At 33.9% G+C, this 23779-nt stretch overlaps 1 protein-coding gene across 4 annotated transcripts in view; it reads left to right on the top strand.

Moving 5' to 3' along the window:
* LOC138698400 (alpha-N-acetylgalactosaminidase-like) overlaps window positions 1-23779 on the top strand; it is a 95215-nt gene that overhangs the window by 14426 nt on the left and 57010 nt on the right. For 2 of the 4 annotated variants that reach the window (XM_069824276.1, XM_069824277.1), the window contains exon 2: window positions 544-737. In XM_069824276.1, coding sequence (XP_069680377.1) covers window positions 574-737 — 164 coding nt within the window. In that variant the 5' untranslated portion in view covers window positions 544-573. Of the gene's footprint in view, window positions 1-486; window positions 738-23779 lie in introns of all 4 variants that reach the window. The other 2 variants (XM_069824275.1, XM_069824274.1) reach the window with 1 other exon arrangement.

Raw genomic sequence — 23779 nt, 5'->3', positions numbered from 1 at the left:
AATTGTTTATTTTACAAACGTAGGGACTACTATCAAAATTCTGTTACAGACAGTTTGTAGAACATACTTTTGCAAATACATTACAAAAACTGTTTGAATCTATCTTTAAAAACGGTTTAAATATATCGGTTTTAGTACAATCCTGCATTGGGTATTTTTTTTTCAAATTTGGGCCCCCAAATATATATATATTTTTTTTCAAAATATTTTTATTTGGTTGAGTTGCCACAGCTATGAGCTCTCTACATACAAAAAATTAATAATTTACACCAAATAGGAAAAAAGTTTTAAAAAATACCATCCTCTCCCCTTAACCCGTATTCCAGGTTTTTCCTGAAAGCATTGATTGGCAAATAGAAAATCATTTTATTCGAAGAGTAAGTCGTGGAATCCTTGTCATATCATTCAACACAATTCAGGGAGTGCAGTTGATGTGGTGTTGTTGAACAGACAGCGGGGAGCCACCATTAGTGAACTTTGTTGTAGGTTCATGTGTGTGACTCGAGACTGGGAAACTGCGAGGCAAGATATACTCTGTTGCAGATAACACGGACTGACCGGGCAAATATAGTTATGGACTGTCGTGTGTGCTGTGTGGTAGTGGTGGTGTGTGTGCTTTCGTCAGTGGTGCAAGCACTGGAGAACGGGCTGGCCCGGACTCCCCCCATGGGCTGGCTCTCATGGGAGAGGTTTCGATGCAACACCGACTGCAAGAATGACCCTGAAAATTGTATAAGGTACGTAAAAAATTGTAGCTCATTTTATAGCTTTAAGGCGATGACTAGAGACAAGAATTTCATGCACTATAAAATCCCAAAATATGTATGCATTCATGCACTATCAAACTATGAAACATGCACGATCAAGCGAAAAATACATTAAAATATGCACTTTCATTTTTGTTCCAAATTTATTTCCCTTCACTTTTTTTGCACAGTTAACGACTAACAACATTTCTAAATTGGTTTCTGTCAGGTTCCTGTGTTTGTCAGACAATAGGGGAAACTCGGCTAATTCCGCAGTACGGGTAATTTCGCAGTAGTGCATATATGATTTTACTGCGGCTTTACAATAGCGTGAACGTAAGTTTTGAGAGGCTGTCAACAGGAGGCATGTCCTCTGCAGTACTATAGAAAAAATTAAGGATATTGGTCGATACCTCTGTTATCAATACAGTGAAACATCGAAAGTTGGTTGTTTTTTTGTGTTTTGCTACACAGCTGTGAAGAAAGTGAGCATTGTTACATATAAATTGTTCCTTATATGTTAATTTCATAATGTATTTCATAATTATTTACAACTGCGGAATTAGCCAAGTCCTATTGAGGATTTATCCGCACTGTTGCGGAATTACCCGAGTTGTTCTTTTTCAACTGTAATGTATGTACAACTAAATATATTTGCATTTTAATAGGTCTCTTTATCTCATTTGGTAATGAAAGGTTTCGTCCATGTCTACATACCTTGATAATATTTTTCAATAAACATTTTGATAAATAATATGATAGATTTACTTCTTAATATTGCGGAATTAGCCGAGTCTCCTCTATGTCTTTGTAGGCAAGAAGTTATGGGTGCAAACTTAAATGAACATATTTGTACAGTGCAGGTCAAATTCTTCATTCAAGTTTTCACCACAAATAATCTTCACTGAACAAAAGAATCCGTAGTCCGGGTTAGCGTTTATGATCCTGTCCATTTTATTTTAAAAACTTGTAATGTTTTACGAAGAACAACTGTCATAGAAAATATTCGGAAGAGAATAGCAGTGCTTACCTCTTTACTGCAACAATCGCAGAATACGACATTCCCATATGATCTAATAAAATCTTTTCCTTTAATCCACTGTGCAAAGAATACACTTTTGGAACCTTCAACTGGAGGCATATTAGAACACACGCAAACAGAATAAACAAGCACATTAACCACTTACGAGATTCACACACTGCAAAGATAGTTTAGCGAATGGTTCCAATTTTAGAAGAATCTAAATTGCTACTTGCCAAGTATAACTTGGGTCAGAGGGCATACTGGGATAGTTGGAAATGAGAGAGCCGATGAATTGGCAAAGATGACAGCCAACTTTGATGTGCCACTGTCGTACAATTTGTGTCCGATATCATTATATCAAAAAAGTAGCCAAAGAACATTATATGCAAGAATGGAACGAAAGATGGGTCAATAGTGATAAGGGAATTCTTACAAAAGAGCTGTATTTTCCAACGGTCTATGATCGTAATAAATGTAAAGTAATAACGCCAAATTTCTTACTGACACAGTTTTTGACTGGGCATGGAAAATTCGGGGAATACTTAAATAGATTCCATATTAAAGATGATGCAACTTGCATTTGTGGGGAGGAATCTCAAGATGTGAAACATGTATTATATGATTGTCCAGTCTTTTGCCGTGAAAGATACGAGCTTGATTTGTTACTGAACACTTTAAATTATACATTTACCAAACCGTTAACCAATATACTTACCAACTCCAAATCATATAAGTATTTCATGTCCTTCTTGAATAGAATATTCGTGAAACTGTAAAATGTTGAATTATTCCGGGGGAAAAAAATCGTATTAGTTCTAATCAACTATAATGAAACTGTAAGTCTTCAATTTCGCATACTATAATATTGTACTATTGGTTTTAAATTTTTATTTTAATTAGGCATTTGATTTCTAATTTTGAACTATTTCTTGTAATACCTGATTATTGCCAATGGTTGTTACTAAATAATGTATTTAATTCGTAAATTTTAAGCCATCTCTTAGTATAGCTATTTATTGCTTCTAAAATAACATGTTTAATAGCTATTATATATATATATATATATATATATATTTCTTCCTATAACCATTAGATATAAATATAGAGACATGCCTTGAGGCTTTATGAAACGACCCATTCTTTCATTAAGGTGCATTCTTGTACATAATTCATGTGAATTGTAACCTTGACCACAATTTTGTATTATAATTTTATTATTGTTTATTGCTTATAAAATATGTATTTTGATACCAACTATAACCCTAATATACCTCAGGGTGAAATAGGGTTTATTAAATTGGATAATAAAAAAAATTGCTACTGGTAGGCCTACTGGAAAAGAAAGAGAGAGAGAGAGAGAGAGTATTTACAACCTCCCTGAAAGAGGGTGCTTTTGACCTAAATTATTTGTCGGCAGTTTCCTTGAACCTTCTATAGGCTATTTCCTCTCTACTATTCTCGAAATATGCAGCGTAATAAATCTATTTATGACTCGCAGTCTGTAGAGGGTTGTCGGTAAAGTGTTGTAAAAGTGAACTTCCGTCCAGGGAAAGATCCTCTAACATCGTACTGCGAAAATCTTAACATTTTATTTAATTTTTATGTTATTTAGTTTTTTTCCTTCGTGAATCCTGATTCTTGAAGCTAAAATAAGGGACATAAAACTCAAGAAACTGAGGTGTCCACTAAAAAATTAAAAAGTGCATTTAAACTGAATATGATGTATAGGCTATTATAGGTATGCATGATTAAGCTAAAAATTGCTTAAATATGCATTATGCATGTTTCTATCCCCAAAAAAGCCAAAACATACAAATATGCACGGAAAAAGTACATATGTTTGGGATCGGAAAGTAATGAAATGGATACCGTAAGTACTAAGTTTGAGCTGTGTCCTATGTTCCTATAAAAACATGCATTTGCATGAAATTCTCGTCTCTAGTGATGACTGATGAGAGTAGTGTTATCAAATTCGAAATACTTAAAAATACTTGCTGTAGAACTAAATAACGCGAACTAATTGCGACCAGGGGATTATCAGTTCTTTCGGAATATCAAATATATTGAATTACTCTAAAAGAAATTGTACACTACTATACACGTTAAAAGATTGTAGAAATCTTTTTTTTTTTTGTTTTTCTTATTCTTTTAACATCCCCTTTTATTCGTTTTACACACCACTGTGAAAAGAGGGAACTTCATTGGATCTTCTTTTTCATTATTTTCTGTGCTTTCTGTTATTGTACTTAAATTCGGTAGTACGTTCGGATTATCGGACGTTCTGATTATTGAGGTTCGGATTATCGAGACTCTGCTGTGTTATTCACATTGGAAGGACCATACAAATAATTACTATAGATGCGGTGAAAAACGTGATAAGTGGAAAAATATAAGCCTCGAAATGGGACTGATTCTTTGGCACAGAACAATTTTGTCATCTAGTCTGCTTTCAAAAATATACTGAAAGTTAGAAGTTATAAAACAGTTATATTACCGGTTGTTCTGTATGATTGTGGAACTTTGTCTCTCACTTTGAGAGGAGAACAGAGGTTAAAGGTGAATAATTTCAAGGGAAAAATTGTTCCGGGACCGGGTATCGTTCCCAGAACAATTTTTCTCTTGAAATTATTCCAGTCTGCTTCACAGGGAGCTTTACCTGAAAGCTAGATTTGCAGAGGTCGAAGGTGTTTGAGAAGAAGGTACTTAGGAAAATATTTGGGGCTAAGAGGGATGAAGTTGCAGGAGAATAGAGGAAGTTACACAACGCAGAACTGCACGCATTGTATTCTTCACCTAACGTAATTAGCAGGGAACGGATTTATATGGACTAAAAATATATGAAATATGTAAATATATATGTAGTTATTTTTACCAAAATATGGAATTAAATATGGATTTTTACCAAAATATGGAATTAAATATGGACTTAAAATTATAAAAAAAAAGACTATGTACGTTAAATATTGGTACATTTTAATCAAACTAAACAAAAAATATAATGGACGTACCTTATCTTCCAATGTAGTTTCAACAAAACACAATTTTTATTGTCTGTTACCATAACAATAGGTTACAAACATTTCTTTCAAGTGCTGAAAAGTGAATCTTCTTCTATTGTCTCTGAGGATAGATTTATACTGACTAAGAGAGCGTTCGACGTCACAAGAAGTAACTGGTACATAATTCAATTTCACAATGTCTGCTGGGGATAAGTCCAAGTTAATCTTCACTGTTGATTCACCACTCATCACAACAACAACCTTTTGTAGTTCTTCATATCCAGGGTTTTTTGAAAGTACAGTGTCCACCTTAGCTCTTTGCATCTGCAACTTTACCTCTACCACGATTCAGTTGTTCCACAGTACTATTTATAATTTCAAAACTTTCAGATAGTGAAAGGTGCCTATTTTGGAGACTTTTGAGCGTTTTTATGATGCATGAAAATGTATGCTGAATGTGAGCTAAGTCATTCTTCACACTTATGTCACAGGTAACTGTTTTCGCAGTATCAATTGAGACTGCATCTTCAGAGTCCAATGCAAGGAGAACATTGTTAATAGAGTCTATATGTTCGGCATAATATTCAACTGCTTCTAGCCATGTACCCCATCTAGTTAAAATTGGCTTTGGTGGCAATGGAATTTCAGGGTACATTTCTTTCAACACGTTAACTCTACTGGGAGCTTTGAGAAATACTTTTTTCACTGATGAAATCAACAAATCTACTTTAGGGAAATTGTCTCTGACCACTTCTGCCACACGATGAAATGCATGCGCCACACAAGTAAAATGAGTCAATTTAGGATATACAACAGATAATGCTTGTCCAGCTTTGACCATATAAGGGGCAGCATCGCTAATAAAGAATAACACATTATCGTACATAATACCCTTTGGCCACAGGATACCCATAGCTTCGTTGAACAGTTTAACTATAGTTTTGTTATTGCACTTTTCTAGAACATCACAATGTAAAAGAATTCGTTCAGAATATTGTTCACTTAACAAACCGATAACTACATTACCAACAAGTCTACCTTCTTTGTCGGGAGTCTCATCAATGGAAACCCAAATTGAACTATCTTTAATTTCATCTCTTATCTTCTGTATTGTCTCATCGTAGATGGATGGAGCATACGTCTTCCTAAGTGTTGACTCATCCGGGATTGTATGTTGAGTATATTTTTCAAGGAATTCCCTGAAGACCTTATTCTTTAGTTTGTAGAGAGGAATATCAGCAGAGATGAGAGAACGGCACAGGTCGATGTTAAACTCAGATCTTACATTCGATGTTGTTGGTTGTGTTAAAAACAATTGTCTCTGCTTGGAATTTAGTTGTTTGTTGGCCTGATGTTTACTAGTTGTAATGTGTTGTTGCACCAGGAACTTTTGTGTAGATGATACTGCACACTGACACAAATTACAAAATAATATTTTATTGTCAGTTGATAAACCATCTTCTTTAAATTCTGAAATGTAACTTGTTAGTTTTGATTTTAAATTGACTGAATGACGTACTTTTGGCATATTTACCGTCTTTATAGTATGATTTACAAAACTGAACCTATGTGTACTCTGACTGGCATTTAACTGTTGAGCTGCACAACTGAAGTCTGTTAAAAATTTTAAATTAAATTAATACAGTTTTGTAACTTACTTTCCCATTGTTGATAGGACTGCTAATTTTCAAATAACTCTGATGTTAAAGGGATTACTGAACATGTGTTTAAATCTCTATTGTTGAAATGTATTTTTAAAAGTTAATGGAATTTTGTTTTGTTTTATTGTTAAACCTAATATAATATGGACTGTTTTATATGAAATATGGAAAATATATGGAAATTAACGAAAATATGTACTAAACTCTAAAATATGGAAAAATATGGAAAATAAAAGTAGGATTTTTCAACCCTACACATTGTGAAACATAAAGATAATGCAAAATATAAATTATATTAGCTTTATAAGTAAATATGTATTTACATATAAATCCTTTCCCTGGTAATTAGGAACATTAAATCCAGACGTTTGAAATGAAAGGGATTTGTAGCACGCTTGGACGAATTCAGAAATGCATATAGAGTGTTAGTTGGGAGGCCGGAGGGAAAAAGAACCTCTGGGGAGGCCGAGACGTAAGTGGGAGGATAATAGTAAAATGGATTTGAAGGATATGGGATATGTCTGCCGTATACTACGGCTTACTGGATGCTACAACCCACCATAGCATCGTGATTCTTCGCGTTTCGCCATATTGCATCTCAGTGGGGCTAATGTTGGAAGTCTCTCCTGTGATGTAGCATTCCGAGACAAATTTTTCAATCTTTTTAAACAGAAAAGCTTTGTTCATCGGAAGAATTTTTTTAAGTTATTTTATACAACTTCTCTGTTTTCCTAGCATTTATTACAAACAAAGAACAAATGGAACTGTAGGTCGTCCAGAATTTAAAACTTCTTTCTTACTCTCATATTTAAGTGTACAAAACGACTTTTCTAATAAATTATAAATTGCGTTATTTTCCGGATATACTGTATATTTCGCACACACTTATCAACATTTCTATGTACCTAAGTATTTGTTTAGTAAGCACTATAATGATTATAATACAGGGACATCATTTTATTTTTACTTCAATTTTTATTGTACCTGAGTTTTTGAATGTACTTCACTCCCACCCCTTCTACTAATGAAGTTTCAACTGTTTTCCAGACAGAATCAAGGCCGCTTATAGTAAACAGCACTGAGTTACTGAGTATAGTACGTTCCAGAAATATGTTCGCGTTTTCCAGTGACGAAAGAACTTTTAATATTGAATCATATTTTCGCACAGGTACTGTCAGTTTGCCTACGTCGCATCCCGGTTTCCCCCACCTGCTTCTGCTCGCCCCTCTGTAAAAGCTGGGCTGTCTTAGCTCTTTTCTGAAAACATTAATTTCTCTTAGGAATTGGACGTTTACGTAATATTATACAGCTGTTTAATTTAACTTAAATAAAAGGGCCTCGTTAAGTAATTAACTGTCACGTGATTTCCTTCCTTTCTACAATCCTGCGGCATAACCACTTGGACGGACAGTAGATAGCATATCTGAGTAATTTTATATTTTCGGGTCGGGCAGAAGTGAAGATTGAATTCACAGTACGTAGAGTAGGTACAGAATTATTTCAACATGAGTTACTAGTACGAAGGACGAAACTGGCAATTGGAATTAGATGCAATAGTCTATAGTGCGATAATATGCACAAAAGAACTGAAGCCTGTATCGAAATGAACGGCCACCATTTTCAAAATTGTATTTAAATATTCATATTATGATTATTTTTCAATTTAACTTCTTTCTCTATATTGTACGCTAATGTGCTGTAGACAGTATAATATACACTGCATAATGAATACGTTCGCATGGATAACTCACTTCGTGAGTAAAAACACTTATTCTTAATACAGTACTGTACTTTGATTAAAGAAAAACCTAATGAAAATTATAAAACTCAAAATCGCGATATTTCCTAGTTTACGTAAATGGATGAACTACTTTTCTTCCTTCCTATACCTAGTAGAGTGATTTGTGTTTTACGCCAGTATCATCGAACTCCAGTCTTGGAGGAGGGAGCAAGCGGTGTTTCCGGTTCTCTAAAGGTATAGACAGGTTAATATTAAAAATGTTAGTAAAAATAAAATGATGTCCCTGTAGAATAACATAGAGCCAGCTAATTCACCGCTGCAGGGATGGCTGTTTGGACACAAAGAATGAGAATACTTTTCTCGAGTCGGGTAGTACTGTACAGTAGTGGCAAAAAAACCGGACCGACCCTTGTAGCTGAATTCAGAGCCTTGTTCACTCCAGAGCACGATAGACTGGTAACTAAGACTTTCGTGGTTCGAATCCTGCCTGGGAAGGAAACTTTTTTTTTTGTTCCTTATTAAAATTTATTCCTAATACTTTTCGATTGCTGGTAAAATTCATGTTCTGGGAATAATAAGTTAATTAAGTAGTAAAATATCGCTGCAATCGAAAAGTATTGGGAATAAATTTGAATAAGGAACAAAAAAAAGCTTCCTTGCCAGGCAGGATTCGAAACACTAAAGTCTTAGTTACCAGTCTATCATGCTCTGGAGTGAACAAGGCTCTGAAATCAGCTACAAGGGTCGGTCCAGTTTTTTTTATTGCCACTGCTGTACATACTGTAAAATTTCACCACTCTTCAACAGGAAGTCCTCTAACTTTGTCAAAAAGTAAGTTTATAAAAATAATACTGTTTTGTTTATAAAAGAATGAGGTTTATTCAGGTTTAAAGCAATTGCAAAACATTAAGATATTGTCGCATTTTTCTTCACTGTCATTAGTATTCTCTCTTCTAGGAAATGAACTGCTTTCAGAAGAAAATCTTTCAGAATATCTTCAAAATTGTTTACAAGTTTTCACAGTGACGATTAATTGCAGAGCACATATCTCGATCCCTTTATAGTTCTGAGTCTTCTCAGTGCGCTGGAACAATCTGTTATATTCACAGTAACACTAAATAAAGCGAATCGTATTTTTAGAGACAAAATCGTTATTTTCTGGTATGAATTTGAAAAAACTGGAAAAGAAGTTTCTGTAAAAATAAAGTAATTCTTCCCGACTAATGAATAACCATGAGTTTTCTTGAGAATCTTGCTGATCTTTTGTAATAAAATTAATCCATTTCAGATGCTAGTAACTTATAAATAGTTTAGTTTTAAAATAAATGATCTCTATTACGAGTATAATTCTTAGGTTGCAGAAGTCTTCTATCTAGCATAAATAATTATATAATGGGAACATTTCTCAAGTTTACTAATGCGAATAGTCACAGTAAAGTTGTGTACCAAAACGTGTAATCTATACTAATAATAAATCTGTAGCCGAAATTTTTCTGGTAATTTTCGATTTTCCAAAAATAATTGGTCCTAACATATATAATTAATCACCCTGAAACCGAAAGTCGCTTTTTTTTTTAATTTTTGTTTGTGTATCTGTCTGTCTGTCTGTCTGTCTGTATGTTTGTTACCTTTTCACGCGATAATGGTTGAACGAATTTCGATGAAAATTGGAATATAAATTAAGTTCGTTGTAACTTAGATTTTAGGCTATATGGCATTCAAAATACATTATTTAAAAAGGGGGTTATATGGGGGCCTCAATTAAATAAATCTAATTATCTCGCTTATTATTGATTTTTGTGAAAAATGTTACATAACGAAAGTTTCTTTAAAAATAATTTGCGATAAGTTTTATTCCTTGAAAAAGTTTGATAGGACTGATATTTAATGAGATAAATGAGTTTTAAAATTAAAATAACTGTCATCTAAGGCCGTGTAATGAATTAAAAAACAAATGACTTCGTCTATAAGGGGCCTTGGACAGCAACAATCGAAAGCTATGAAAGATAGCCTACAGAGAATGTTTCTGTGTTTGTATGAAGTAATATCGGAAGCTAAATTAACCGATTTGTATAATTAATTATTATTTCACCATTGGAAAGTTTAGTTTCTCTAGATGGACATAATGCTATAATGTTATTACATTAACTTCTGATATAATATAATATAATATGTAATATTAATAATATAATTTAAGTTATTTGAAGGGTTCAGAACCATAGTGGGCCAAGCGCCATTTACTGAATACGTAGAAAACAAGGGTTAAAATTAAGTTATTACCATAATTCAATGGAAACCTATAACAAGTAAAATAAAATATACACATTAAATCTAAATGATGTCAATCTTCATTAAACTATGGTTGCATGTAATAAAAATTAAGAAACATGTTAAAGGAATTGTCATTGCACCAAATGAGTGTCTCTGGACCAAAATGATCGCATTTTAATTATTTGGATGCAATTTAAATTAAGTGACATATTAAATGATTTATCCTTCTATCAAACACGAATGTTCCCTGGATCAAATGTCCTATTTTAATTATGTAATTACTTTATATTTATTTGTAACGGGTGCAGCGTAGCGCACGGGTACGGCTAGTGTGTGTAATATACCGATACTCAATTTTAGTTTCTTTAAATGCATGGTTGCTTACTAATGACAAGAAAAGAGCTGTTTATTTTAAGCCTGAATGTTGTTGAATGCGTTGCCTTTAAAAGCTTGAAACAATCAAGTCACTAATGACGCTGGCAAATTCCGGCACTGATAGCCTTGTATAAGAGTTCTATATTTGTCTTTCATAATATTAGACTGCAATACGCGACATTTCCTCCTAATCCGAGTTAGTTGTTATACAAAGTTGTTCTTAAAGTATTGTTGAATCTAAATTAAATTTCGGAGGCCAAAGCCCTATATGGGCTGTAGCGCCGAGGAGTAACAGTAAATTAAATTTGCAATACGCTATTTGTAATCTTTGGGTAACATTTGGACGGAGTTACGTAATAATAGACCAAACGACAATTTGAAAAAAAATAGATATTTGCACAGATCTGTTGATGGCAGGCTAATTTAACTCGGAAAAAATCAAGAACGCGATATCTGAATTTTGCTGCTATTTATAAGCAAAAATTATTTATTGCATAACATTCATTTATTTATTTACTAGCCGTACCCGTGCGCTCCGCTGCACCCGTTAGAAATAAATATAAAGTAATTACATAATTAAAATAGGACGTTTGATCCAGGGAACATTCGTGTTTGATAGAAGGATAAATCGTTTAATATGTTACTTAATTTAAATTGCATCCAAATAATTAAAATGCGATTATTTTGGTCCAGAGACACTCATTTGGTGCAATGACAATTCCTTTAACATGTTTCTTAATTTTTATTACATGCAACCATAGTTTAATGAAGATTGACATCATTTAGATTTAATGTGTATATTTTATTTTACTTGTTATAGGTTCCATTGAATTATGGTAATAACTTAATTTTAACCCTTGTTTTCTACGTATTCAGTTAATGGCGCTTGGTCCACTATGGTTCTGAACCCTTCAAATAACTTAAATTATATTATATATTATATTATATCAGAAGTTACTGTAGGGTAATAACATTATAGCATTATGTCCATCTAGAGAAACTACACTTTCCAATGGTGAAATAATAATTAATTATACAAATCGGTTAATTTAGCTTCCGATATTACTTCATACAAACACAGAAACATTCTCTGTAGGCTATCTTTCATAGCTTTCGATTGTTGCTGTCCAAGGCCCCTTATAGACGAAGTTATTTGTTTTTTAATTCATTACACTTCCTTAGATGGAAGTTATTTTAATTTTAAAACTCATTTATCTCATTAAATATCAGTCCTATCAAAAATTTTCAAGGAATAAAACTTATCGCAAATTATTTTAAAGAAACTTTTGTTATGTAACATTTTTCACAAAAATCAATAATGAGTGAGATATTTCGATTTATTTAATTCAGGCCCCCTTATAACCCCCCTTTTAAATAATGTATTTTGAATGCCATATAGCCTAAAATCTAAGTTACAACGACTTAATTTATATTCCAATTTTCATCGAAATCCGTTCAGCCATTATCGCGTGAAAAGGTAACAAACATACAGACAGACAGACAGACAGACAGACAGACAGACATACAAACAAAAATTTCAAAAAAGCGATTTTCGGTTTCAGGGTGGTTAATTATATATGTTAGGACCAATTATTTTTGGAAAATCGAAAATTACCAGAAAAATTTCGGCTACAGATTTATTATTAGTATAGATTTTGCTTTGAAATATTAATTCAACTGCTGGTCTCTTACTAAAAATCGGTTAGTATTTTTTGCTATTATATGTGCTATTTTTGTAATAGTATGAATGTTATAATACTTCTTGCATAAAATGTTTTATAAAAAAGAAAAAAAAACAGATTTATTTCAATGGCCAATATCTCGAAACAGGTTTTTGGCGCTTGGATCACTATTGCTAATTACCGTCCATTTATTATTTGGATATAAAAAAATTGGGAGTTCTTATTTTATTTATGTTGATAAGCATAATATTGTGTTTTAAATGGAAAGGATATAACCTCTAAGAAGTGTAGTTTCTTTTAAGCTGGAAGAAGTATCCAGATTAAAAATTTTGCTTCATACCGGTAAAAATACTTCATTTTAATTAAAAATTCACCCATAGTTCAGAAATTAAGACTGTTTGCTAATGAATAGATATTGCCAAAAACTTATATTTACGCGAAAATTGGAAATCCATTAACGTTATTATGTTTTTTTCCTCAATATTGCAGTACTTTCAAGTGGCGTATATATGAAATTATTTCGGGTGGATCCATTGAAAACATTTTTAAAAAATGACAGAAGATTCAACGAATTTCTAGAATTTCGTGAAATGTTCATGATTGTTATTGTAAGCATGGTTGGGATTTTAAGGGTGTTTCACATTTCAAATAAAAGTTGGAAATTTCTCTTCGTTTCTGTCTTTATTATACCCACATTTACCGTAAATTTAACAAGGCGAATCCTTCCCGTTAATTACTTCATAATCACTTCCTTATCCCAGTGGTTCCCAACCTTTCTTGACTGACGACACACTTCACCGAACGTCCACGATATTGCGACACACTTATTTGTTTTTTTATTAATAATAATAATGCTAATATAATAATAACAACCAGTCACAATGACTTTGGAAACAGCAGTTCTAAATGTCTTTTTAGTTTATTAGACACCATCGACTGATTTGACAAAATATTTCTGCATATAAGACACTCGGGATTTTGTTTATATTCGTCTCCACGCACATAAAACCATATTGCAAGTATTCATCGCTATATTCACAAAACGCAGTACATTTTTGTGAACCCTGAGGGAATTTTCGCTCACATTATTAGAATTAGCACTGCTGTGTGATCTAACCCAGAACTCGATTCAGATTGTCTTTTTCGAATTCAAAATTTGTCCATGATAAAATGTAAAATAGTGCGACTATTTTATCAAAAGTGCTTTATCACTCACTCACACGTAGCTACTATATACTGAAACTGACCGATATGTTCTGACGATTCTAAACTCTGTTTATTATTAAGTAGGAGAGTAAACGAATTACTAAGCATTGTTTCAGGTGTTCACTTTCATTCGAATTATCGCCAGGCAGGAAAATTGAACTGAACATTGTTGTAGGTCTTTACATTTCATTGGTAAGATCTGTCTCAAAATAAATTGTACCATATCAAAGACTTCGTTGTAAATAAAAAGTGCTTTGTAAAGAGAGTTTCTGGATGGCATGAAATTTATTTTTCAATTCCAAAATTTCGCGACACACTGTGCTGGGAACCCCTGCCTTATCCCATGAGACCTACTGTAGCTTCAACACAACAATGCAGTTGATAGTCGAAACGATTCACATAATATCAGTATGACGCCAATGAGCTGTTTCAAATATTGTTATGATTATGAAAAACAATTGGCGTGACAGAAAATTGAATTAATTTGGAAATTAATACTACAGTTAAATACTTAGGGGAGAGTTGGGTAGTATCGGACATCGGATAATACGACACAGTTTCTTTCTTCTACCACCAGATGATAGTACCTGAATGATATGGTTAAGTTTCTGTGATATCGCATACAAAAACGTAACCATGTTTCACAGGTGCTACCATCTGGTGGTAGATGAAAGAAACGCACTGTCCGATATTATCCGATGTCCGATACTACCCAACTCTCCCCTACCTCTTATTGAGGATCTGGCTGATATGTGTATCTATTATCAGGCAGTACATCTCACTTGACGATATGTGTAAGAGGAAGAAGAAGAATTCTTTGTATACATCTGAAGTCTGGCTAGTGTAATATTGTCAGCGATGTATGCAATAGAGGAGGGAGAGGAACTGGCCACTTTACCCCATTATTTCCTGGCCTAGTTTCCTCATGAGTGCCTTATTGATGTCACTTACGTGGCGTGGTGGTCAGCATGCTGACTTCAAGATCTGGAGGTCCCAGGTTCGATTCTCGGGAATTTTCCTTGGAAAAAAAAAAAGTGTTCCTTGGGTGTCTAGAATCTGGAGATTTGTGTGAATACGTGTGTGATTGTGAATAAAATATAAATAATATGACATCAGCACTGTCATTGGAAAGAAACTTAACACACGTTTCAACGTCACATTGTTGACAAGTGCTCAATCAGAAACCACTTAGAGATGCTGGAGACTTAACAAGGAATATTAAAATATTGAAAAAAAAATACAAATATGACATCATCATCATCATCAGTAAGATATAAAGAGAATGTAGTTTCTGTTGTCCTTCGTTGATTTGAAGGAAATCTTTATTTCAAGTGATCCAAGAAACGAGTTGATTTCATATTTTTCTGTTAGTCTACTACAGGCTAGACTTCATATAACAAACAAATATGATTTATTTCTCGCATGTTAAAATGCTGCAGCATTGTGGTTTTCATATTTTAAGAATGTGACAATATTTTGCTGTGGGACGTGACTGAGTTGAGCATTGACCTCTATGTGCAGTAAAGTACGAAACCTTAATTTTGCCACGTTTCTTGGGTGGTACGTTAGAGGAAACCAGAACATATATTTCCACGAAGTCTTTGATCCATGAATATACATCGACTTAACTTCTACCACTTGCACTTACTATGTTAAACGTTTATATTACCCACCGTATTAAAAGCACTATGTACTTCATTGCTTCATATTCGTAGAGTCCCCAAATCCTAGAGACGAACTGTACTGGCTTAGATATTTTATTCCCCTTCCCGTTGAAATAGATCACGATCGTTTTTATAGTCTCGTTAGTATTGAATATCATCCGCGGATACGTAACATTAGCATTTAATAAAAACTAAATGATAATTAATCAGTCCAGAAGTTAATATTGAGTATTCATAAAATATCTCTCTTGATTTCTTCTTTCCGTAGTTCTTTTCTTTCTTCTTATCCTCATTGCTTCCTTTCTATTCCTCAGCCCTTCCGTTAAAGTATTTCTTCTTGCCTTTCTTTCCCTTTTTCCTTTCTTTCTTTGTTTTATTTCTTCTTGCCTTTCTTTCCCTTTTTCCTTTTTATTTCTATTTTTCATTCCTTCCTTTCTTTATTTTATTCCTTCTTGCCTTTCTTTCCTTTCTGTCTATTCTTTAATCCTCTCTTTCTTTGTTTTATTTCTTCTTGCCATTATTTTCCTTTTTTCCTTTCTATTCTTCAATCTTTACCTTCTTTACTTAATCCTCTCATTTCTTTTCTCTATTATTTTCTTTTTTTATTATTATTTCCATTCCTTTTCTTCATCCTTTCCTTAATTTTTCTTTATTTTTTTAATTATTTATTTTCTGTGTTCTTTTATTCATTGTACTCATTTTTCTTTCTTTATTACATTCTTTCTATTCTTTAAATCTTCCTTTCTTTCATTAATTCTGTCTTTCCTTCCTTTTCTTCATTTTTCCTTTTTCCACATTTTCTTCTATTTTCTTCTTTCTTTTTTATTCTTAATTTATTCCCTTTCCCCGTTCATTATTTTCTTCCATCTTTCTTTATTTTTCTTAATTTTCTTTTTTATTCTTCATTCATTCCTTTCTTTCTATTCTTCACTCATTCCTTTCCTTTTTATTCATTTCCTTCCTCCTTTCGTTCATTCTTTTCTTCACTTTTCGTTTTCTTCATTATTGCCTTTCTTCATTACGTCCTCTTCTATTCTTCATTCATGCCTTTTCTTTATTTTTCACTCATTCCTGTCATTTTTATTCATTCCTTTTTGTCGTTCATTATTTTCTTTCTTTTCTTAACTTTTCTTTTTTTCATTTTCTTTCTTTTCTTAATTCTGTCCTTTCTGTTTATTAATTCCTTTCTTTTTTCATTCATTCCCTTCTTTCTTTTGTTCATTATTTTCTTTACTTTTTTCCTCAATCCTTCTTTTATTTTCTTTAATCTTCCTTTCCTTCTCTCTTACTCTACTTTTACTTCCTCAATTTCATCTCTATCCTTTTTCTCTTCGTAGTTACTATCGCGTCTTTTGATCGTCTTACAGTTGAGTAGACGAACATGCTGGGACTCATTTGCCTGGAGTCAGTACTTCGTCAAACAGTAAACCAAATGTAATAAATTATTATATAATTTACGGTACCTGTATGTACGTAGGGTAATATTGTGGATTCGAAACTTGAAGGTCATGTGTCTGACTCTTGTGGGCAAGGTGAGATCCGTATCTTACAGTTAACCTGTTCACTCCAGGGCATCATCCTTCTCCTAGCAGTTGTTGCCACTCACTTTTATCTTGTGATTACACTTCCACCTCCGTTTACGCCTACCGAGGCAATTTTACTTTCATTTTTAAAGTACGAGCACTGAAACAGAATTGAATGGATATCGGAAGCTGTGTACTACTTCGAATGCTGTTTAATGCATATGACGTATATTCGGAGAATGGAGGATATCGAATTAAAATGATTGATTTAATTATCCCAACTTCTAACACACCCGTAATTTCACTTCATGCATCAGCTTGATAACTAAATGCATGTTGAAAGTATACTTCTACTAGTGTAATTGGATAAAATGCTTTTCAGGAATATGAGTTTCCAAATCGATTAAAAGCCCGTTTTATGAGCTTAATATGGTTTATCAAGCTACTTTCATTAGTGGTGCAGCCAGGAATTTAAGATGGGGAGGGTGAGAAGTTTTGGAACCGTCACATGGTAAATTTGTCCATAGCTTACCTTCAGCAAATTTAAAAGAGAATAATATTTATAATTGTTATTTAATACAATGAAATTTAAAATCAATTCAGTCTCCCCAGAAGTTGTTACAAAGCAAACTCCATTCTCTGTTGTTGCAGAGTGAATCAATAGACGCCGACTCTAAATAAATTACTTAATCTAGTTATTCTGCTGAGAATAGTAGCTTCATAATTTTTTTTAAATCATGGGCCTATCTAAAACAACCTGTCAGCAAAAATATAAAGAATTTGTTATTAATAGTGGTTATTGTTGGCAGAAACATGCAAACAATATTTTTCTTGCCGCCATGATGGTCTAATGGCTAAAGTGGTGGACTTATAATCCTTTGGCCCCAGGTTTGATCCCCGGTCTACAATTTATGACTTGTGTTGGACATGTCCGTTGACGAGGTAATACAGAGGTTTTCTTTAGGAGCTCTGGTTTCCATGTGGCATACCAAGAAATCTCCGTCATCATCTCATCTCATCAAAGGGGTAGCGTAGACCAGTCTCCTATGGCACAGCCTGGGCAATGACTCTGTCTTAAATGGTCTATATCAGCGTTTCTCAAACTTTTTTGAACTGGAGACCACTTTTTTAAGTCAGAACAGTTCCGCAGACCACCTACTCTTCTTCCCTTCGAAAGTAAATTTATAATTTTTGTAGCATATTTTAATACCGTATACTTGTATTTTAAAATAGTACATTATGCAACGAACCTATAATGAAGGTAATTAAGAAGTGAGTATGGATATTTATGAAACTCGCTTGCGCTCGTTTCATAATTTTCATACGAGCTTCTTAATTACCATTATAGGCGAGTTTCATACGACTTTTTATGCTCGACCATATTTCTAACTTGATATTATTAATTTTATTGTATCTGACCTGGAGCAATGTTCCGTATGTTGTGAGATGTGCGCAGACGCGAAAGTATTGATTTTTTCCGAGGAACAGATGTCGACATTGACCTTGCTAGGCCATAAGAACCTACAGGGATAACACTGAAATTAAATTAGACATTGAAAAACGAGATGACAAATTGAATTTATTTGAATATTATTTACAATTAACGCTAACCGAACATAACCTTCTGCGACAGTATTGGATTTCAAGCCTCCGTGAATTTTCGTTAATTCTCTTTCGATTGCATATCCGAGAATAATCGATACTTGCGGTTTTATAACGGTAGAAAGCTGACCTGTCATTGGCTGAACAGTTGTAACCTGAGTCGTCATTGGCTGAAAGACCTGACCTTTAATGAGTAGGTGTACTTTAATGAGGTCCATTAAAGGTCTGCTACCAGGTGTATAATTACTACATTTCGGCATGGTCGAGCATAAAAATAATTAATTAATTAAAATTAATTTAATTCAATTAATTGCATATTAGTATTAACTAATTAAGTTAATATTAATAGAAGAAAATTCATTTTGTTTTTTTATAATTCAAGGCATTAGAGTTTGGATAATCTTTAACTAATTAACTAAAAAATAAATAAATATTGGTACTCGCATTAATGAGATGGATGAGCCTGCCGATTCTTGCACAGTTGTTCTATGTTTGGATATATGCTGGTAAGCTTAAGTCGGAGATCGTCACATACTCGAGTCGATTTCGGTACTTTGTTTCTATTAGAGTTAGTGATGAAAACCCTTTCTCGCACAGATACATAGAAGCAAACTGAATTATAATCTATAAAGCACTATTGTACAGTTCACTATATTCTCTTTTTAACTTGTGATGAGGTCCAGAAATTAACCATACCTTCCGCTTGGAATGAGGTCCAGAAATTAACCATATCTTCCGCTTGGAATGAGGTCCAGAAATTAACCATACCTTCCGCTTGGAATTTCATTTCGAGAGTTCAATTAAATGTTCTCTTTCACTCAATGAAAGCTTGTTATTTTCAATATCGCAATGAAAGTGATCAGGAACCCATGAAAATTCGTCATATTTACTTGGAAAATAAGTTTAAAATTGTGACTTCAGAGTTGTATTATTGGTGTACGACATATAGTATGGTACGTGACCATTTCAATGTGCAGACTGGGTGTCGGCAAAACTATTAAGAAAGTCATAAATACATGAAAAGATTCGGTACTTTGGTCCTCTGTTATGAATTTGGGAGGTCCCTGGCTGGGTTACAGGCACCAGATGAGCTATTGTGTGATGCGCAATTCGTTTGAATTTTATTTTTTCTTCTGTCTTTTTTGAAGGACCACAAGGGCAGACTTCGAGGACCACAGGTGGTCCGCGTACCATAGTTTGAGAAACGCTGGTCTATACAACTGGCTTCGTATGGGTGAATGACAAATAGTCAAGTACTCGCCATTAGTAAAAAATATATTTATCTTTTTCTTTAAGTGTCGCACTTGCAACGGCAATGATGGATTTTTTTTAGTAGTTATTTTACGACGCTTTATCAACATCTTACGTTATTTAGCGTCTGAATGAGACAAAGGTGATAATACCATTGAAATGAGTCCGGGGTCCAGCACCGAAAGTTACCCAGCTCATATTGGGTTGAGGGGAAACCCCAGAAAAAACCTCAACCAGATAACTTGTCCCGACTGGGAATCGAACCCGGGCCACCTTGTTTCGCGGCCAGATGCACTAGCCGTTACTCCAGAGGCGTGGATGTTCTTCATGCTTTAGAAATAATAAAATTTTGACCAACGAAAATTGAAAGCAGCATAGATGAGATTCTTAAGATCATTGCTCGGAATCACAAGATTAGACAAACATAGAAATTAAAATATTACAGAGAAACTAGAAACATATAGCATTGCAAACGAAATGTAGAACTATCAAAAGAATTGGAAACAGCATTTAAATAGAATGCCAACTTCCAGAATCCCATGGCAGGCACCCTGAAAGAAGAGCAACAGGTATGGCATGCCTAAACCTCATTATGTTCATGATGATAGTTTTAAAATATTTTTGACAAATTGGAGGGGCCCCTTCAACCTACACCACTGACTTTCAGAAAAAAACATTTCAATTATTAAAATCCTTTCATAATCAAAATCATACGGTTTTGATTAAACTAGCTTTGTTTGTATGTTTGAAAATTTAATTATTTATAAGTTCAGACACTTTACTGGTAATGATTTCTTTATAAACTATGCTTCTGTATTTCTTAGTAAATTATTTGAATAAGGTCTTTCCAAATTATAACATGAATGCTTACTGAAACTTTCGGATTATATATTAGATTCGTTCCAACATGTATCATGTACGAACCTTGTACCATCTTATGCACATGCACTGGTTGGATATCTGCTACGGATTGAAACAGAGCTGGATGTTGTTGGAACACTTTTTTGGATAAAAAAATCCAGAGATGCTATAACTGGCCAATGCCGAAAGTTACCCAGCAGTTCTGCTTCAAGTAGTTTGGAGAAAACCTCGAAAAAACTCCAACCAGGATTTGGATCTGGGCCCGCTTGTTTCGTGGTTAGGCATGCTAACTGTTAATCAACATCAGTGGACAACATCTTATCTTATTATGAAACCTTGTCATTTAAACACATGTTCAAAATAACTACTATTTACATCAATGCGCTTGTGCAGACTGTGAAGAAGAGAGCATTGCACAGAACACAGTTTTTCTCCAGATACTGCCACACACACCTCAGTAATACGCTGTTGCACATTCTCTATTGTTGGAGCTTCATAATACAATCTTTCACCGTGCCCCAAGAAGGAAAGTCTAGTGATGTGAAGTTGGGAGACTGAACCGGCCACATCGCAGGACCATCCTGTTCTATCCACCGATTTGGAAACTTTTCATTAACTACCTCTCTGCTCACATGGGGTAACCATTATGCTGGAACCACATTGATAAACGAGTTTCCAATCCCACGTCCTCCATGAATTATCTCTGAAGTATTTGGTTTAGTAAAGTGAAACCATTGCTGTTTCCATAATTTTACCTATATTTTTAATTTTGCTGAAAAGAAAAAAAAAAACATGCATGCTCCATTTGAAAACAACACACTGTGTGTAGAAAATAATATATTCTAAATGAACTGGATTGTGTATATCCTCTCAGTTTATGAGCCCTTGATGTGGATACATTTCTGTGCAATAGGTTTTCCAGTTTTTGTTTTGTTTCGAAAATATTTGAGGTCTCAATGTTAACTGTGTTAGACGTTTATGTAGACGGAAAGACTTACAGAAGATAGAACATGATAAAAATCACTTTCGCAGAATCAGAGATGCTGAAAATGGAGAATAAATTTCTTGTAATATGGCACTACTCTCTCTTTGCACACTCCATATGAGAAGATATCGTAAAAATTTCCATTTTATGCTCCAGATGATCTCAACAACATCAGATGTTGTGTAGCATGAGTTGCCCTGTAAGTGATAATATTGCATTTATGTCCTAGGAAACACATTGTCTTCAAAATAAAGTTCTGTGTAAAAGGCAACGACCTTCATTTACAACAAAGATTATGACAAATAATGTCATGTCTGTCTATACATTGTAGTGATTTAATGTAGTCATTTTCGATGTGATTTAGTTTTCTCTTTTTATATCACTTTCAATAATAACTTACTATACCTCATTCATATAGACAGCATTTGTCATGGCATTGCGTCCATCATAACGACAACATTATTAGCTCTGCTTGACCCACTGACAAAATAACAGGTAGTTGTGCAAGCAGATGGATTTTGTAAAAAAAATTACTTCGCCATGGTAAACAGGAATGTTATACATTTTATGAGAATTGATTCTTCATCACACTCAACAAAAAAAATAGCGTGTTTGCAATTAAAGAGCACTGAACTTTTCTACCGTGTCCAGTACAGCTCTGTATACATAGCCTATTGTTTTCTTGAACAGTGTCATTTATGGTATTGATAACACTTAAGAATCGTTACTGGTTATGTGGGTCTATAGATGGCATGGTGTTGATTTGCAGGGAATATAGTACATTGTGGTTAGGGGTTACAGTATGGAGCTCTTAGAATTCCAAATCTATATCATGATCAGGTTTCACTTTTTCCATGTGTGAAGTAGGCCTATAAAGAGAGATGTGTGCTATTTATTTTACCATCATTATCTCTTTATCTCTGCCCAGTGTCGAAAACTACATTTAAAATTCTTGGATAATATATTATTAATATTGGTAAACAAGAAAAAATAATGACTTCATAGTTAAATACGAGGGTCATACTGAAAGTCATGAGCAACCCATTGTTATAAACCTTAATTTTTATTTTTTAGACAAGCCAGGTACATCATCTTAATCTACAGATTTTTCTGTCACTTTACAACATAGTCTCCATTTCTTTGCACACATTTTTCTCGCCGTTCTGTAAGTTTGAAAATTCCCTTGCTGTAGAAGTCCGTTTCATCTTCCTGAAGACACTGATACACTGCTTTCCGGATGTCTTCCAGCGTCTCATAGCGTTGGTCTCACAGTTGCTCCTGTACAGAACCGAAAAGTTGGTAGGCGGAGAGTGCCAAGTCGGGACTGTAGGGAGATTGCAGAAGAGTTTTCCACCCAAATGTTCTGATTTTTTTCCACGGTGACACGATCAGTGTGAGTCCACACATTATCGTTGCAGGATGATATTCTATCCAGGGCGTTTCTCCTGCAATGCACGATGGAGCTTCAAAACTGTCTGAATATAGCGGACAGCATTTATGGTCTGCCCAGGTTCAAGAAATTCAACCAAAATGTATCACAGAACTCATCAACTCTTTCCTTGTTGCGTTCCGAGGAGGCAGTTCGAGGGCTACCGCTACAAGGCTCATCTTGGATGCTCGTGTTCCCATTTTCGAAATGTTTCACCCATCTCCTAACACTGCTGGCACCCGTGCACACATCTCCATATGCACGCTGAAGTCTGAGGTGAATTTAAGTAGCAGATTTTTCTTCTTTAACAAGGAATTTAATGACAGCACGCTGTCGAAATGAACTGTCGTTGTCGACCATTTTGCAAACATTGCCTGTTGTCACATGATAGAAGTTAATGACGTCACAGTCTGTCAATACATAGTGTAAAATCTGTAGATTATGATCATATAATCGTTTTTGTTACATTGTTAAAATTTAAATTATAACAATGTGTTGCTCATGATTTTCATTACGACTCTCTGTAAGATAAATTCACTCATTCTCTCTTTATCTCTGCCTATGTGTCATAAACTACATTTAAAATTCTTAGGTAACACATATATTATTAAAATTGGAGAACGAGAAGAATGACATCTTTGTTAATTCCAGAGCATGATATAAATGGATAAAATTCTTATAAAAATATACCGGTAGTTAATTAAAACTTTCACTTAAAATGCAGGTACTATTGTCATGAATACATAATGTTGACTTCTT

Source organism: Periplaneta americana, chromosome 4 (assembly GCF_040183065.1).
Source record: "Periplaneta americana isolate PAMFEO1 chromosome 4, P.americana_PAMFEO1_priV1, whole genome shotgun sequence".
Classification (NCBI taxonomy): Eukaryota; Metazoa; Arthropoda; class Insecta; order Blattodea; family Blattidae; genus Periplaneta; species Periplaneta americana.
The sequence above is the reverse complement of the archived record's forward strand: the minus strand, read 5'-3'. Positions and strand labels throughout refer to the sequence as shown.